Source organism: Corythoichthys intestinalis, chromosome 14 (genome assembly GCF_030265065.1).
Source record: "Corythoichthys intestinalis isolate RoL2023-P3 chromosome 14, ASM3026506v1, whole genome shotgun sequence".
Lineage (NCBI taxonomy): Eukaryota > Metazoa > Chordata > Actinopteri > Syngnathiformes > Syngnathidae > Corythoichthys > Corythoichthys intestinalis.
In genome coordinates, this window is record NC_080408.1 from 41,309,475 (window position 1) to 41,327,051 (window position 17,577).

The 17,577-nt window shown below is 38.7% G+C and overlaps 1 protein-coding gene across 1 annotated transcript in view; it reads left to right on the forward strand.

Moving 5' to 3' along the window:
* Positions 1-17,577, forward strand: part of LOC130929689 (semaphorin-6B) — a 101,962-nt gene that overhangs the window by 70,827 nt on the left and 13,558 nt on the right. The window contains exons 7-16 of the mRNA XM_057857075.1: positions 44-142; positions 219-309; positions 489-608; positions 5,759-5,847; positions 5,950-6,167; positions 8,688-8,819; positions 10,439-10,588; positions 10,731-10,907; positions 14,683-14,823; positions 15,304-15,381. Of these exons, the coding sequence (XP_057713058.1) occupies positions 44-142; positions 219-309; positions 489-608; positions 5,759-5,847; positions 5,950-6,167; positions 8,688-8,819; positions 10,439-10,588; positions 10,731-10,907; positions 14,683-14,823; positions 15,304-15,381 (1,295 nt within the window). The remainder of the gene's footprint in view (positions 1-43; positions 143-218; positions 310-488; positions 609-5,758; positions 5,848-5,949; positions 6,168-8,687; positions 8,820-10,438; positions 10,589-10,730; positions 10,908-14,682; positions 14,824-15,303; positions 15,382-17,577) is intronic.

Genomic DNA, 17,577 nt, shown 5'->3' on the forward strand with positions numbered 1-17,577 from the left:
TAACTTTTGATGCCATTCTACTACTTATGCTATATTTCCACAGGGTGAATGCCGTAATTTCGTCAAGGTTCTGCTCCAGCACCATGGAGGCCTCTTTGTATGCGGAACAAACGCCTTCAATCCGCTGTGTGCAAACTACACCGTTAGTAGCCCTCAGATAAATCAGCTGGTTTTTGTGTGTTTATCTGCTTGTTCTGACGATGATTCTCCTGTTGCAGAGAGATACTCTAGAAATGGTGGGAGAGCCTGTGAGCGGGATGGCACGTTGCCCGTATGATCCACGGCATGCCAATGTGGCTTTATTTGCAGGTATCACTTGGAATTTCAAGCACATAATGCGCAAATACGTTGTTTACCTGTACAGATGATTTACAGCCACGCCTCTCTCTGAATTGCTCATTTGGTTTTAATCTTCCTGACCTTGTCCTATCTCTGCATCACCTTCCTCCTCCCTCGTCTTGTTAATCTTTATCCGCTCGTGCTCTCAGATGGAAGTCTTTTCACTGGCACCGTGACAGACTTCCTCGCCATCGATGCCGTGATCTATCGCAGCCTCGGCGACAGCCCCGCTCTCCGCACGGTCAAACACGACTCCAAATGGTTCCGAGGTACCTTATCAGATGCGATACACCTGAAATGTGACTTATTCATGTTGTGTAAATTATATTTTCAAATGTCGCTCAGTACACTGTCATTGCAAAGTTTAGAGTAGGGTAAAAGTCAACTAAACGAGACATTTTTATTTGAAGAACTGTCAGGTTCCGTACAGTGTACAGTGGGGCAAATAAGTATTTAGTCTGTGGGAGCAATTATTAGAAAATGGAAGACATACAATGCCACTGATAATCTCCCTCGATCTAAGGCTCCATGGAAGACCCCGTGGCGTCAAAATGATAACAAGAACGGTGAGCAAAAATCCCAGAACCACACAGGGGGACCTAGTGAATGACCTACAGAGAGCTGGGACCACAGTAACAAAGGCTACTATCAGTAACACAATGCGCCGCCAGGGACTCCAATCCTGCACTGCCAGACGTGTCCCCCTGCTGAAGAAAGTACACGTCCAGGCCCGTCTGCGGTTCGCTTGAGAGCATTTGGATGATCCAGAAAAGGACTGGGAGAATGTGTTATGGTCAGATGAAACCAAAATAGAACTTTTTGGTAGAAACACAGGTTCTCGTGTTTGGAGGAGAAAGAATACTCAATTGCACCATACCCACTGTGAAGCATGGGGGTGGAAACATCATGCTTTGGGGCTGTTTTTCTGCAAAGAGACCAGGACGACTGATCTGTGTAAAGGAAAGAATGAATGGGGCCGTGTACTGAGAGATTTTGAGTGAAAATCTCCCATCAGCACGGGCATTGAAGATGAGACGTGGCTGGGTCTTTCAGCATGACAATGATCCCAAACAGACAGCCAGGGCAACAAAGGAGTGGCTTCGTATGAAGCATTTCAAGGTCCTGGAGTGGCCTAGCCAGTCTCCAAATCTCAACCCCATAGAAAATCTGTGGAGGGAGTTAAAAGTCCGTGTTGCCCAATGACAGCACCAAAACATCACTGCTCTAGAGGAGATCTACATGGAAGAATGGGCCAAAATACCTGCAACAGTGTGTGATAAGCTTGTGAAAAGTTACAGAAAACGTTTGGCCTTCGTTATTGCCAACAAAGGATACATAACAAAGTATTGAAATGACCTTTTGGTATTGACCAAATACTTGTTTTCCACCATGATTTGCAAATAAATTCTTTAAAAATCAAACAATGTAATTTTTAGGGTTTTTTTTCCACATACTGTCTCTCATGGTTGAGGTTTACCCATGTTGACAGTTACAGGCCTCTCTAATATTTTCAAGTGGGAGAACTTGCACAATTAGTGGTTGACTAAATACTTATTTGCCCCACCTTATGTTGCTGGAATAGATTTATAAAAAAGATACATATATGTAGTCATTTAATCGTAATTTCTGGACAGCTTAGTTGAAATCGGATGACTACAGTTAGTCCCCGGGTTACGACATACCCGACCTACGTGATTTTGACTTTCACCACCGGAGTCTTGTCTACTATTTTGTCTCCAGTCGTTTTTTTTTTTTTTCTTTTTCTTTTTTTTATTTTTTACAATGTTTACTTATGTTTTCTGACCTGAGAAGAAGAACGTATTTACGCACACGAAGAAGAGCGCATGCGTAAACACGAGGAAGAGCGCACGCACAAACACAAAGAAGTCCCGCAGCCGAGTGAGAGAGATAGGGGAAAGAAAGCCTGCGCCCACATTTGTCGCTTATGAAGCATCCACTCAGGCAACACCTGTGTATAATATCTTTTGAATTTTTTTATTGTGCGTTTTCAATCGAGATCAAATACTTGGGGCGAGTTTATGTGATTGTTTTTGACGATGTGCGTACGCTAACTGATATATGCTAATCGTTTGTGTGGATTGTTATTGCTGTATCGGCAGCTAGTTATAAACGCATTTGAGCATTTGAAATGCTCTGTTAGAAGATTAACCTGATTTAATTTCATTCTGCAAGTGTTGATGTCATGAGCAGCTGAATAAAGTCAGCCACCCACACGGACGTCTGACATTGTCATTTCGGAGATTAGCTCGCTGGTAATAGTAAAAGGGCTAATTTATTTATAATTAATTGATAATATTCTCTGCACTGCTCATCCTCGCTTGTTTATCAAAAACCTGACGTACTGTGGTCCCTAATAGTGAAAAGGTCAACAGAGGATAGGTGAAGGGCTAAAAAGTGTAAATTAACAACTTTGATTATTATCTTGAAAACATGTTCATATAGAAAAATAATACTATTAATAGGGGTCTGTTAAGATTATATAATAAAGGTAGAAAACTTATAAAACCAAATACAGAAAGGATTCAAGAGAAAGACAACACCTAGTATATATGATCTTTATGTGAAAGACAGTTAACACGACATTGCAAATGATGAAGGTGTTCTCGCTCCCTTTAAGTCTTTAAACTTCTATACCACTAGCTTTTGCAGAAAGATGTGTGGGGTATAATCAACAAGTATTATTAATAAAATTTACATTTTAGTAACGTTAGGTGGATTAAAGGACATATAGCTAAAATTCAATTTTAAAAAAATATATATATTTTTTTAAAAACTGTTTAATACATGGATTTCAAACACACCACTTTGGGAATTATTAAACCGTGAATTTAAGGTCGTAGGTTTGACAGTGGGGACATAACACTAGCAGCTTTTCAGGATGCTCAAATTGTCCCCACCAACCTTGAAGCAACCTTATTTGCATTATATAATAAGTTCAGTTATACAGGGAATTTAGATTGTCTTTCCATATGTTGTAAGGATAGAATTGACCCTACCATTATCAAGTAAATTATTTTCATTATGTTCAGACTTACATTTACCCCTTTTCACTTGCTGAATGTGGCGGTCCGTTTTTCCCCCTCACACGCACATTTGATTGGCTGATGACTTGCATTTATTTAAAATGAATACATTTATTATCTACCTTTATTCATTTTAAAAAATGTCATTTGCAGCCTATGCAGACATTTGTTTCAGTTAATCATACATTAATCATAATGGAGGTAAAAAGTTTTCATTTTTTTGTTGAGTTTAGCTGTTCCTTTGGAGAAAAGCAGTAGTGTCATAGACTTCATAATGATATTGACGTGTCAGATTCGACCTTCACTGCGCCACACCTTCAAGCAGGGGGCAATCCCATAATCCGCTTCACTTATTCGCAGTCGGTCGCAGCGACACATGCAGGTATCCAACGCCGGATTTAGGTTGAAAAAGTATGAAAGCTGTACCGCATACAAACAGGAAGGATTGTCCCAGGAGTGATTTGTTCGAGGATTCAAGGTAATTATTATATTTTATGTAATTCACAAAAATTTTCAACATAAAAAGCTCTTTGTTTGTTGCTAGCTGCATGGGTTTTTTTTTCCTTTTAACCAAGAATCGAGACTGTTTTACATCCATATCTATAAAGAATTCAGGGATTTAAGCATTTATTCACAAGAATTTTCACCGGAAAGCTCTGTTTACATATGGCAGCCGCCAGATTGACTAACAGACTAGCATCGTACTTCAACATATTTACTTAAAATAAATGCTAACTGCACGTTTTTTGCTTTTAATCAAGAATCATGACTGTTTTACGTCCATATCTATAAAGAATTCAGGGATTTAAGCATTTATTCACAAGAATTTTCACCGGAAAAGCTCTGTTTACAAATGGCGGCCGCCAGATTGACTAACAGACTAGCATCATACTTCGACATACGTAAAATAAATGCTAACTGCACTTTTTTTTTCTTTTAACCAACAATTTAGACTGTTTTGCGTTCGTATCCATTTCAAATAATTCAGGGATTTAAGCATTTATTCACAACAATTTTTCAATGAAAAAAGCTCTTTGTGATTCCACTCGGTCAGCTTTGACGGCCACGCCAACAATTGAGGCCCTCTATTAATCGGCCCCGTGTCCCGTCAATATCATTATGAAGTCTAGGGTAGTGTTTTAACTTTTTTTTTTTTTTTTTTTTTTTAATTCTTTTATTTTTGTTATACTCAAAGACGTTTTTTTTCAGTTATATTTAACTGATTTATTTAGACAGACAATGTTGAGTAGTCTTAAGATAAATGTTTATTTTTTGCATTCCTGGATAGTTAAGAGATGATTAACGTGTTTTTTTTTTTTGTTTTTTTTAATTATATATGTTATTATAATTTATGTTAAAATATCGCAATTTCAATTTGCTAATAAAATCCAGACATTTATTCTGGAAGTTTTCTAAATATTTCTTTTGTAGGTTTTAAAAACAAAGGTTTAAATAGAACAGTGTATCACCTGAACAAAAACACGTGAAAGTTAGTATCAGTCGTTACAGATTTTTCATTGATCATTTAGCCAATCAATTAATTACGTTCATATTCGTGAGAAAGCCCTGACCCCGTTCACCCAGTCTGTTTGGTCTTATTAATGTCCCGTCCCCAGCAAAAAGTGTACATGCAGGTTATGCTATTATATCGTCCCTACCAATATTGAGAACAAACCTACGCCCTTGCATGAATTGTAAGTTATCAAGATCTTTTTGATAACACCACGCTTCAAACTTTCTGAGAACGCTTTCGGCGTAAAAGATCATTTCCTCTTATGGAAAGAATATACCCTTGTGCAAAAAACAAAACCCATGAAGGCATGTTTGGGATTATTCTGCTGTGGAAGAAACCACATCAAATCGAAAATTGTGAACCTTCTAGATCAATGAACAACTATTCCTGAAGACACACCCAAACATCTCATTGACAATCTTTCCAGAAGATTAGGAGCCCCTTGGATTGCAAATTCCACATTCCCAGTTCAATAGTTAGGTGTCTCAATCATTTCACCCACAACATGTAGGCGACTAAATAATGAGTTTCACACACTATTATTTTTAAGTGGAGCAGGCACAGACAGAGTGATGTATTGAGGTTACTGGATCCTTTGGGTTCACAGCCCTTATAAGACTTAAAGTCAAGCCTGTTAATATTTAAAGGGAAAAACAAGTCTCCAGCAGATCAAATTGGAATAATTTCAGATGAATAAATGATGAGTAATGTTCATTCTTTTGTCCATGTTGATAAATTAAACATGGCATGAATATTCAATGAGCAGGTCTATGGACGGATTGCAGTGTTTTGCCGCTAGCTTAAAAATCTCGGCTGTGTGATTGCCTTACGACTGTCTTTTTCTACTATAATTCCACTGTAGAGCCCTACTTTGTGAGCGCCATGGAGTGGGGGTCTCATATTTATTTCTTCTTCAGAGAAATGGCCATGGAGTTTCACCATCTAGAAAAGGTTGCGTGTCTATTCATGTATTTTCCCTGTTGTTGCATTAAAACATTTCTCCATTTATTATAATGCCACACAATTGGACTATGATGTGCTTTGTTATTCCAGGTAATGGTGTCCCGTGTGGCTCGTGTGTGTAAATCTGACCTCGGCGGCTCACAGCGCGTCCTTGAGAAACAGTGGACCACCTTCTTGAAAGCTCGGCTCAATTGTTCCGTCCCGGGAGACTCGCACTTCTACTTTAACCTCCTCCACGCCACAAGCGGTATCATCCGTATGCAGGGGCGTGATGTCATCTTGGGCCTTTTTTCCACGCCACCAAACAGGTGACACATGGGACTCATACACTGGTTGGTTAGCTAGTATGTCAGTTTTTTCAGCCAAATCTAACGAACGAACCCATCTAACTGATTAGATGCCGTTGACGGTGATAGACATCTGATCCCTTTAAACTGGGAGGGGTCGCAGCCAGGGGTGAAAGTGTGCCGGAACGGCATGAGTTTCGGGTCTGGAATGCTGTTCCGGCATACGGTGCTTTAATCCCGAAAATAGGACGGCAACTGTTAAAAATTCTATGTTTGAAAAAAAAAAAAAAACTGCCACACACGCATCTCCAAAAAGAACAATCTACTAACATCAGATTTACATATACAAGTGTTAACAACAAGCTTAGTAAAGTGCTTTTGTAACGTAATCTGTTTCCACTGATATTTATCATTCATTTATTTATTCTTCGTTGTTCTTCCCCAGTCTCTCTGTATCTGACAAGTCGCGTTGCTGAGCACATGCAGGAAGCAAAAAAAAAAAAAAAAACTGGACTCAATTCAATTCAATTGGCTGACCTGTGATCAGTATGGATAGTTAGCTCTTAATGGTTCAAATGCATGGTTTTTTCTTTTTTAAGAACAAATAGAGGGGAAAAAAACAAGCTTGTTGAATTAAAAGGGCAAGACAAAAGAAACTTCAGATCTTTAAGAGAAAGGATAGAGATGATGAGGTTTATTTTATTTTATTTTATTTGGGAGGTTTAGAACATCTTCCATGTTAATGTGCACTTTGGCCTTATTTTTGTTCATTTATGTAAAGCTTCTTATTCATTTCCTCATAATCGAAAAAAAAAAAAGTCAATGTTTGCTTTATCTGCAAAATATATTCAATTTTACTGTGCATAATGTAAGTCATTTGTACTTATTTTGTTCATGTATGTTACATGTATGTTTATAATATATAAGTCAATGTTTACATTATCTTCGGTTTTAGTGTACATCCTACATTCTTGAATAGTTAATATTGAGGTTTTGCATTTAGATTTGAGGAAATTAGGGAAAATAAATATTAGGTAGTTAGTTTTAAATAGAATTTTGTAAATCTGTGAAAAAATACAATTTTGAATGGAAAGTAGTTTCTCATTTATGCCTTGCTTCAGTGTAATGCAGTAGCCTACTGCATGTGAAACCTTTCATTCATTCATTCATTTTCCGAGCCGCTTATCCTTACGAGGGTCACGGGGCGCTGGAGCCAGTCCCAGCTAAGGGTCCAACCTGAATTAGTTGCCAGCCAATCGCAGGACACAAGGAGACTAACAAACATCTGCACACACACTCATACATAGGAACAATTTAGAGTGTTCGATCGGCTACCATGCATGTTTTTGGGATGTGGGGGGAAACCGGGAGTACCCGGATAAAACCCACTCAGGCACGGGGAGAACATGCATACTCCAAACAGGAATGCCGGATCCCGGGATTGAATCCTTGATCTCAGAACTTTGAGGCGGATGTGCTAGCCACTGTGTGTGTGAAACCTGTTGTGTTTTATTGTGTGATATATTTATAACTATGCCAAAAGCAGATTTTGCATTTTAGTGGTTTATGATATTTAACAGACCATTTCTTTCAGTAAAAGCAAAGGCAAAAGCAATGGCAAAGATAATGACAACCAAAATAGAAAAGGCAAAGGAAAAAAAATTGCTATTGTTTTTTTCCATTTGTGTTTTTCAATGACAAGAAGTAAAAGTGAATGATAAAAACTGCCTTTTTTTTCATTTGTGTTTCTCAACGAATAAAAGTAAAAGTTAATGACAAAATATACTTTTATATTTTCATTTACTTATTTTTTTATTTTTTTATTTTTCTTTACATTATATTTAACTATTTATTTATTCATCTTTTTTTTATTTTGGAAGTTTTGCTATCCAATACCTTCTAACTTATAACAAGTAAAAAAAAAAAAAAAAATCTGCCAATGGAACAAGTAAAAATTGTCTGAAAATAAGCCTTTTTGTTTTACAGAAATTATTACCTTTCAGGGGAGTTTATTTTATTTCAAGTGTGATGAGATATTTATTACTGGAAACTCGACTTTGATTTTTTTCTTAATGTACACTCTGCCTCTGTAGTTTTCACCTTGTGACGGAGGTAATAAAAATACAAATACACAGTGTTTAAGGCCCTCAATAACACTAAAGTTGTTGGCTTTTTTTATACTCATTTCCTTCAACTCATTGCCTGCCATTAATTATAATAGAATTAATTTAAATTAAGAAGTGTGACCGTGAATGATCATCTTTCAATGCCACTGGCGTGGTCATTGCAATTGGCGGCTGGCAGCTATCGTTTGCTTTTAGTCTCTCCCAGTCAAAATGGATTAGACGTCTAGCACCTATATACACCCAATTACTAGTTCAATGAGTTTAAGCACGGTTAAGCACATGATCTATTTTGATTTCACGAAATCTAAGTGCAGTGTTATCCCTCAACTGTTCATAAAAATACAAATGTAACTGTAAAATGTTTGAAAAGTACCTATTTAGACAGTCTAGTATTTTGCAACATTCTTTCTTCCAGCATTCCCGGTTCTGCCGTGTGCGTGTTTGACATGCAGCAGCTCGCTCAAGCCTTTGAGGGACGCTTCAAGGAACAGAAGTCCCCAGAGTCCATTTGGACTCCGGTAGCAGAAGAGGCAGTGCCTAAACCCAGGTATGCTTATGCAATAAGTACCAGGATAAGCAGCGTAGACTTGCCGAGAGTAGACATGTGCTGATTACCGGTTTCAAGGTACCGTGGTATGAAAACGTCAAGCCGCAAAAAATTTCCGTCATACTGTCCCTAAGGTGTTAGCTTTTTTTTTACGTTCCAAAAATGCATTGAGAAATCCCTCGCTTGCAGCTGTAAGGCTCAACCCTCCCCCACCGGTTGTTGCTCAGTGTAAGTGAGTCAGTTATGCTACACGATGGCTGGAGGAGGTGAAACTCCTGAACTTTTTCCCCCATCGAAGAAAGCGAAATCGCTGGTATGGGAATACATCGGCTAAAGAAAAGTTACACTACCGTTCAAAAGTTTGGGGTCCCAAACTTTTGAAAGGTAGTGTATGAATGTCACTATAAGTCAATACAGATTTACACTACCGTTCAAATTGAACGGTAACGTACATACAGCCATGGCTTAATGGAAGACGGCCAACCGACATGTAAAACATGTTTACGGAGGATGGCTGCCGACGAGGCAATACCTCCAATATGAGTTCGCATTTACACTACAGTTCAAAAGTTTGGGGTTGCTTAGAACCCCATACTTTTGAACGGTAGTGTATCATATGGGATTTTTCATTATGTACGCTACGGTTCAAAAGTTTGGGGTGGCTTAGACCCCAAACTTTTGAACGGTAGTGTATACAAAATTAAAGGATAGTAAACACTGTCATGAGCATTTCCCACCAGCTACGAGAGTTAACTCCAGCGTGTTTAGTGTGTCTAGCGGTGGTAAAACGTGTTTATTTTTTTTTCTCTCTGGCAGCTGTCTGTGTTGAGAAAGAGAGTGTGTGTATAATTTAAACATGATACGAGTCATACACACATGCTTTTTATGGAAAATAATTCAATTATTTTTGTTCTGATGGTGATAATGTTGAGCTATGGCTGTGGGTTTAGGCTAACCTAAAGGACTGCATTTATTCATTCATTCATTCATTCATTTTCCATGCCGCTTATTCCTCACGAGGGTCGCGGAGGTGCTGGAGCCTATCCCAGCTAACTTCGGGCAGTAGGCAGGGGACACCCTGAATTGGTTGCCAGCCAATCGCAGGGCACAAGGAGACACACAACCATTCACGCACACACTCACACCTATGGACAATTTAGAGTGTTCAATCAGCCTACCATGCATGTTTTTGGGATGTGGGAGGAAACCGGAGTTCCCGGAGGAAACCCACGCAGGCACGGGGAGAACATGCAAACTCCACACAGGAAGGCCGAAGCCCGGGATTGAACCCTTGATCTCAGAACTGTGAGGCAGACGTGCTAACCACTCAGCCACCGTGCCGCCGGACTGCATTTATCTTAATTTAATTCATTTTAACTTAACATTACACTTATGTTTCAATTTGCTAAAAGGTTTTGAAAAATAAAAATCCTGTTTAATGGAAAAATGTATTTAAATTTTTTTTTTTTTAAATATTTTAAAGAAACACATCTTAGAGCTGTAATTGCAATACCGCGATACCGTGAAACCGTGATATTTTGGTTTAAGGTTATCATACCATCAGAATATCATACCAGCACATGCCTAGCCTAGAGTTTGTTCTGGTATTCTTTTTCCAGACCTGGAGGGTGCGCTGTCCAAGGGTCCCGATTTAGTTCCTCGACTACGCTACCGGACGAAGTGTTAAACTTTGTGAAAACGCACCCTTTGATGGATGAAACAGTACCATTGCTGGGCCACAGACCCTGGGTGGTCAAGACTATGGGACGGTACTGACACAGAATTCTTTTTCTAGTTAAAGAACTTGAATGTCATGAAAAATTTAAGATTGGAATGGCACAGAGGGAAGAAAATAGATTTTATTGAGTCGCTTAGAGTTAATGTGTTCTCACAGTCAATATGTCTTGGCAGGTACCAGCTGACAGCTATGGTGGTGGACACAGAAGCGGGGCCCTATAGGAACCGCACAGTTTTGTTCCTTGGCTCAACCCGAGGGACAATTCTCAAGTTTCTAATGATTCCCAGTGGGGATTCAATGTCACATAGTAGCGTGTTCTTGGAGGAGGTAGAGGGTTTCAACCCTGAGAGGTGAGTCGGAGTAAAGAGATTTTTGTCCTTGATATCCGATCGATGACGCCTCTCGGCATAGCGCTCCATCACGTCTCATGGATCGCTTCTATTTTAGAAACAGAGGCTTCAACACTTCTTAATAAGATCTGCTACTCCCTGCTGCTCCGTTATATTTACCACTTCAAGCTTAAATACACATTTAGAAACACTTTGGGGGGTTTCAAAAGCATTTTGCTTTCGGGCTACATTTTAGTTATGGTCTCCCTTATAGGACAGTTATGACTGTGAAACCATATGAGTGGTGCCTGGAGATAAGAGTTCAATTTATTTTGCTATCATTCTCTTAATATTGAAAAGAAATGGGTTCTCAACTTCTCAATGCTTTCAACGCCAGTGACCATGACAGACGTCAAATCATTTGGCTCTTTTCATTCTTCTACTGTAAATTTAAATTAGTTTGTCACTATTAGACGTCCAATCTGGGAGGGCTCGCAGCAGTGGGTAGAATAGCCAAAGGTTTTAATCAAATAAGTAGAGTTACTTCAAAATAATGTCATTCAAGTAATAATAAAACTAGTCATCAAAAAAAAAAAAAAATTACCGTAATTATCGGACTATAAGGCGCCCCTGACTATAAGGCGCCCCCGACCAAATTTGACACGAAAACGCCATTTGTTAATAGATAAGCCGACCCAGAATATAAGCCGCAGCTTTCCCCACTGTATTATGGGGTATTTACACCAAAAGATATTAATCAGTAACACTTTATTACATGACACTGTCATGGGCATGTATGCTTATGACAGATGTCATTAAGTGTCATCCAGCAAATTTTGTCACTGGCTCCATGTCTAGTTCGGATCTTTTACATCCATTCAAAAGTGAGATAATGAAATACAGTGTTACATATTAACCTAAATAAATCAACAAATAAGCTGCGATGGACTATAAGCCGCATGATTCAAAATGAAAAAGTAGTGGCTTATATACCAAAATTTATGGAACTCAAGTACAAGTAAAAATGTATTCGGTGAAAAGAATACTTAAGTAATATGTAACTATATAAATGTCAGATTAAAAAAATAATAAATTCTAGCTTGTCATCTATATGAACTGTTATTATTATACAGGTAGTCCCCAGGTTGCGAACGAGTTCCGTTTCTAGGCAGGCGATGTAACCTGAATTTCCGCGCAAGTCGAAATTAAAACTCTTAAGTACCACCAAAAAAAAAAAAAAACTGAACCTCAAAATAACTGTCCAAAAACATGTATTGTATGTCATTTTAACAGTGTTGTTAATAACGGTGTTAGAGTATAACGGCGTTATTTTTTTTATGTAGTGAGTAATCTAATTAATTACTTTTCTCTTTGCAACGCCATTACCGCTACTACTTTGGTTGAATGACGTGAGAAACGTCTGAGAGACAAGGAGAAAGTAGAGTGGGAGCGAGGTGGAGGAAAGGGAGTTGTGACACCGTTGCAAACGCGATGCTAGGTGGCTCCAATAATACCTGACTTCAGCCGACAGCCTACAAACTACACCCACATGATGCTACGGTAGATATCACATGTATAGTGCGGAAAACACTCAGGTAATTTGAAGTTCCGCTCTGAGACACCCGTTTCGGCCCAATTTCAAAATTGTCCGGTATACATGTGTGATACATCATCGGAAAGCTTAAAATCTCAGTTTTCTGGGGGAAGAAAAATTTGGGACAGGAGGGCATTTAAAAAAAAAAAAAGTTTTTTAAACAGCAAAACCCTACCTGGAGGTGAGAGCATGCGAGAGCTGAATTACAGACGCCATGACTTTAACGAGATATTATCGCGTACCTACTTCTTTTTGATCAAAAAACTCCATGTCGCATGTATCACTGAGTGTCAAGACACAGCTGTGAATGGCCACAGGTGGATTTTTGGGGGATTTTATGGGTGAAACATGGTAATATAAGAAGGGTCGCGATGCAGAATTCGCAGACATTAAGGAGTGGTTGAGATGTTCTTTTTCAATTATATACCCTTTTAAACGTTTTTTTTTTTTTTTTTTTTCAAATTTTCTTTGTTTGGATCAATTATTTATCATCTAACATATCGGGGAAAATGCGACAGTAACAAAAAAAATACAATTTAGCGATAGTTATGAGGTAGATATCCGTGACTTTTTTACTGACGCCATTTTTTTCATTGTGACGTGATTTGTTTAAAAGTTTAAAATATGCGAGTGAATAACTTTTTTTAATCTTTTTTTCTTTTTGTAAACAAAATATTAGACATCAATTAATGATTCTAAGCTAAAAATGACAGACATTTTGTATAATAAATATAATTATTTGTTTTCATGGCTGGTTTGAAACAAAAACGGTTGCGCGGTGTCTGTAAACGGGGGTTTCCATGGTAAAACTGGCAAATTAAAAATAGTTCGAGGGCTTAATGCGCCATGAATCTGCTATGGCGTAAGAGTAGCGTTTCTTCTTAAAGAATATACTCATGATAAACTTAAAAGTGGTAAAACTAGTCTTAGAAGTACTTTTTTTTTAGTTATTCAAGTAAATGTAATGGAGTAAATCTAACATGTTACTACACACCTCTGGCTAGCAGTGAATGAACATTTGTTCAAATCTATTGGATGTCTTTCACCATAAATGGCAGCCAATTAGTTAAAGCAAAGTTCAGGATTTTTTACCTTAGGCTTAATCTTAGAGTTAGCATGGGGTTTAGTTAGTTGGTGGAGTCGATTTAAATAAATTCCGTTTCGTTTGCAAGTTATTTGATTGTTTTAGGGCTCCGGAGCGGCTAAGCTACCGTGAGTCAATGGCACCATTATAGCATGCCAATAAAAAAAACGATAGAGATCTAGGAACAGATCCAACATAGTCAAATAAAGTCAAAACACAGATCATTGTTTCAAAACACCCATGTGGCCAAAACAATTTCAACCAAACTGCCATAATTCATTTCATTCTATTGGACTATTTTTTTTTTAGATGCGTAATACGAGCCCAATAAAGAGAAGTGCTCCGGTCACTCGTTTCACACTGCATTCGAGGAAGGTGGGAAGTCGGACTTATCCCTCTCGGTGTGTACCAGTTGCGGCCTTAAAGCATTCCAAGCGAATGTAAACAGAAAAGATGGCAAGTTGTTTTTTTATTTTGGCCATCAAAAAACTTTTTGACCTCCAGCAAACCTGACTTCTCATAAGCGTTTAAATAGTGGAGGCGTACTAATGATATTTTTCCAGATCAGAGGTTGAAAACTCTAACTTTCCCACCTTCCTCGAATGTAAAATCAGTCTGCTGTGTTAACTGACGGCCGGCAACATGGAGAAATTTGCATTTAGAGGATGTGTAAACATACAGAAGAAACGGGCAAAGGAAAGTTTCCACAAACGAAACGGAATTTGTTGAAATCAACTCCACCAACTAACTCGAAGATTAAGCCAAACATCAAAAATCCTGAACTTCTGCTTTAATGTGAAATCACACTTTATTGTGAAGAACATATTACATGCTTTTAAAACACAAATGAACCAGTTTAAAAAAGGAGGGGTACATATAATGCTGGCAGTATCTCAATAGTATAGATAATAAAGTCGTTTTGCAATTATTGGAAAATTTTGGCAAAGTATACAGACATAAATTGCTTTAGTGGCCCACATAATACAATGTGGTGGACTGGATCTGGGCCACAGGCCCTTTATTCGACACCCATACTTATGAACAATGAACAATTAAACATTACATTTGACCCAGTTGTAGATATGTTCATCTTCTCACTCTCATTTTTGTCTCTTTAGATGTGGCGAAGACTCGCCTCAGGCCCGCCAGCTCTTGTCATTGACATTGGACCGCACCAGCCACACCCTGCTGTTGGCTTTCCCATCCTGCCTCGTCCGTGTGCCAACATCTCGTTGCCACTTGTACTCCCGCTGCATGAAGTAGGCCACACAAATTAACTTTATTGTCTTTTTTTATCCTTTTTCTGTGACTTTAAATGAGTTTATCACTTGTAGACATCCAAACCATTTAAACTGGGAGGGTCTATCTAGACGTCTATCGCTATCAATGGCAGCCAGTGAGCTAAAATGTAAAAGAAGCCACCAGCTAAATCTGGGTCACCAGAAAGTGAATCTGTTTAACACTACAAAATACAACAAGACAAAACGAAGTAGCAAACAAGAAGAAAGATGGCTCAACTTCTCACATGAATAAATATGGCAAATATCAAACCATGCCTGCCTAGTATAACCTTTTAATCAAATGGGTCAGATTTGACATTTGAGAATTGGAAAGCCAAGCAGATTAAGTGCGCTGTTGTTACCTTTATAGCCGTGTTTGCAACTCTTGTGTGTTTCCCTTCGGGAGTAAGCAGAATCGGATCACCTCTGTAACATTTTTGATTATGTGTTTGCACACAGGAGTTGCCTAGCCTCCAGGGACCCGTACTGTGGCTGGACTAGAGGCAGCACCTGCTCCTTCCTTCGACCAGGAACCAGGTTAGGGGAACACACATAGATGTACAAAAATAGAATTTAGTATCTGAACAAAAAGTAGAATGATATTTAGTGAAAAAGAACCGACTAGCATGTATTTTGTACAATTATTCCTTTGTTGTGCTTAAAGTGCCTGTGACAAGATTAAAAAAAGTCTTATATAGCATTATTATGTGAATTAAAATAATATTTTGAGACGATTCAATTATATACAACAATTTGGCAAAGCACAGATGACGAGAAATTGTCTTTTAATTTGCCTTTTAGCCCCGTCTGTCACAATAGCGTTCTAGCGCCTCCAGCTGGGTGATTACATCGGCAGAGTAACGATTTCAGCCGATTTTGAATTCAGCCCATTGAGGGGTAAGATTCAGAATGAGGAAAATGCGACAGAGCGCAACAAAATGTCATCATTGTTTTTAATCTCTCTACTCCAATATTTTTACAGGATATTCTAAGTATTTTCCCCGATTGCTAAAAAAAAAAAAAAAAAAGGTATGGTCATGACAAATAACAGTGGTGTGCTAAATGGAATATGAAATATTAAAAATGCATTTATTCAGTACGACAGGGGGAAATTACTGCATAATGGTCAAAACTGCTGACTTCTTAAACCCTCCGAACGGTATTTTATGCCACCAGAGTTAGTCCAGCTTTTGACATTTCCCTGCCCCGGCTTAAGAGATGGAGGAAAGAGTGTAAACCAAACAGGAGGTGTGACAGCTAGGCGACATGCTAACCCGAACCGAGCGGCTTTTCCAAGTCTTTTCCTCACCTTTTGAAAACGAATAATCACACAAAACTACCCTGACACATGTAACACATGGCAGCGGGGTTGATTGTCTTTACCGATCGGCCAGCCCCCGGCGGCAAGCAAGTTTCGGCTCGTCATCACTGCTCATCGCCGGGACGCAGAAGGGAATGAACGCCGAAAATAGCGCATTTTCGGTGGACAAACCGGCCGACGCCCGAGCGAGTGTTTGCCCAAGCCGTGTATTGCGGGCACGCGAAGAGGACCGAGGGGGCTGGAAGTCTTGACACAATCGAGAACCCCAGACTACAGCGGGGGGCTCCCCGAGTCCAAGCCGAGGAACGCCTTTATCGGCAGGCGACCATGGTGTGCGACAAGAAGCCGGTCGTCAGCTGAGTGTCCTTCTCGGTGGACAGGGAGCATTGTTGCCTACAAAAAGCAAGCCACCTCCTAATTAAAACGTTTGCCATGATCCTAGTATTTGGCATAACATAAAACACGTAGCTTACTCACTTCGTCATCCGTCCAATTATTTGCAGTGAACAGGATCTTTTGGAAGCCTCACACTACTCTCCCTGGTGTAGCAACAAAAGCCTGCAGCACATTGGGCTGGCGTGACGCAAAAAAATAAACGAATTAATCCACAAAATTAGCTGAATCTGCAGTCCTTCTGCATACAATACTATTGGCTGTATTGAGATGATGGTTAGTCCGCTGACGTCAAATTTGCCTTCTTGCTCAATCCGAGACAGTGGCCGGAAGTCATCATTTTCGTAGCGCCGTATTCAAAAAATGTAATAAACATATCGATCGCTTCCACACACACCCAAGCCGTCCATTTCATTCATCAGTATAAAATACCACATGTAATATGAAATAAGCATCCTTTTTTGTGTCACATGCACTTTAAGGTGAATTATGATGAATAAAGATGAGGTTTTGTTATTTACTGTTATAAAATGATCCTCATTTATTTGTTATATACTCTACTGTTCTAATGATGTACAGATTAAACAATACTCCACTGTGCAACCTCAATTAGTTTTGACATTATTGATTATATCATCTTCATGAATTAATTTTAAATGGTCTAAAGATTTATGGAAACGTTCCCCAGTAGGTTTAGCTAAGAAATTCTGGAAACACAGTATTCAAAGTTTCACTTTAAAAATCAGAGATACGGAAATGGGAATTTATTACTCATGGGAAGAGTATATTTACTTACTTGTGAATGGTACTTTAATCAAGTTGGTCCGCTCTACAAGGGAAACATGAACTTCGATTAAAATATTTATTAGCACTTTAATCAGGTTCACGAACTGTACAGTAAAAATATGAATTTTGATTAAAATAATTTACCTTCCAGTATTCAAAACCGAATGCTGTATTGCAAGAGGTGGTCTCAACTAAATTTTAGTAACTTCTTATACGTATATTTACACTACTGT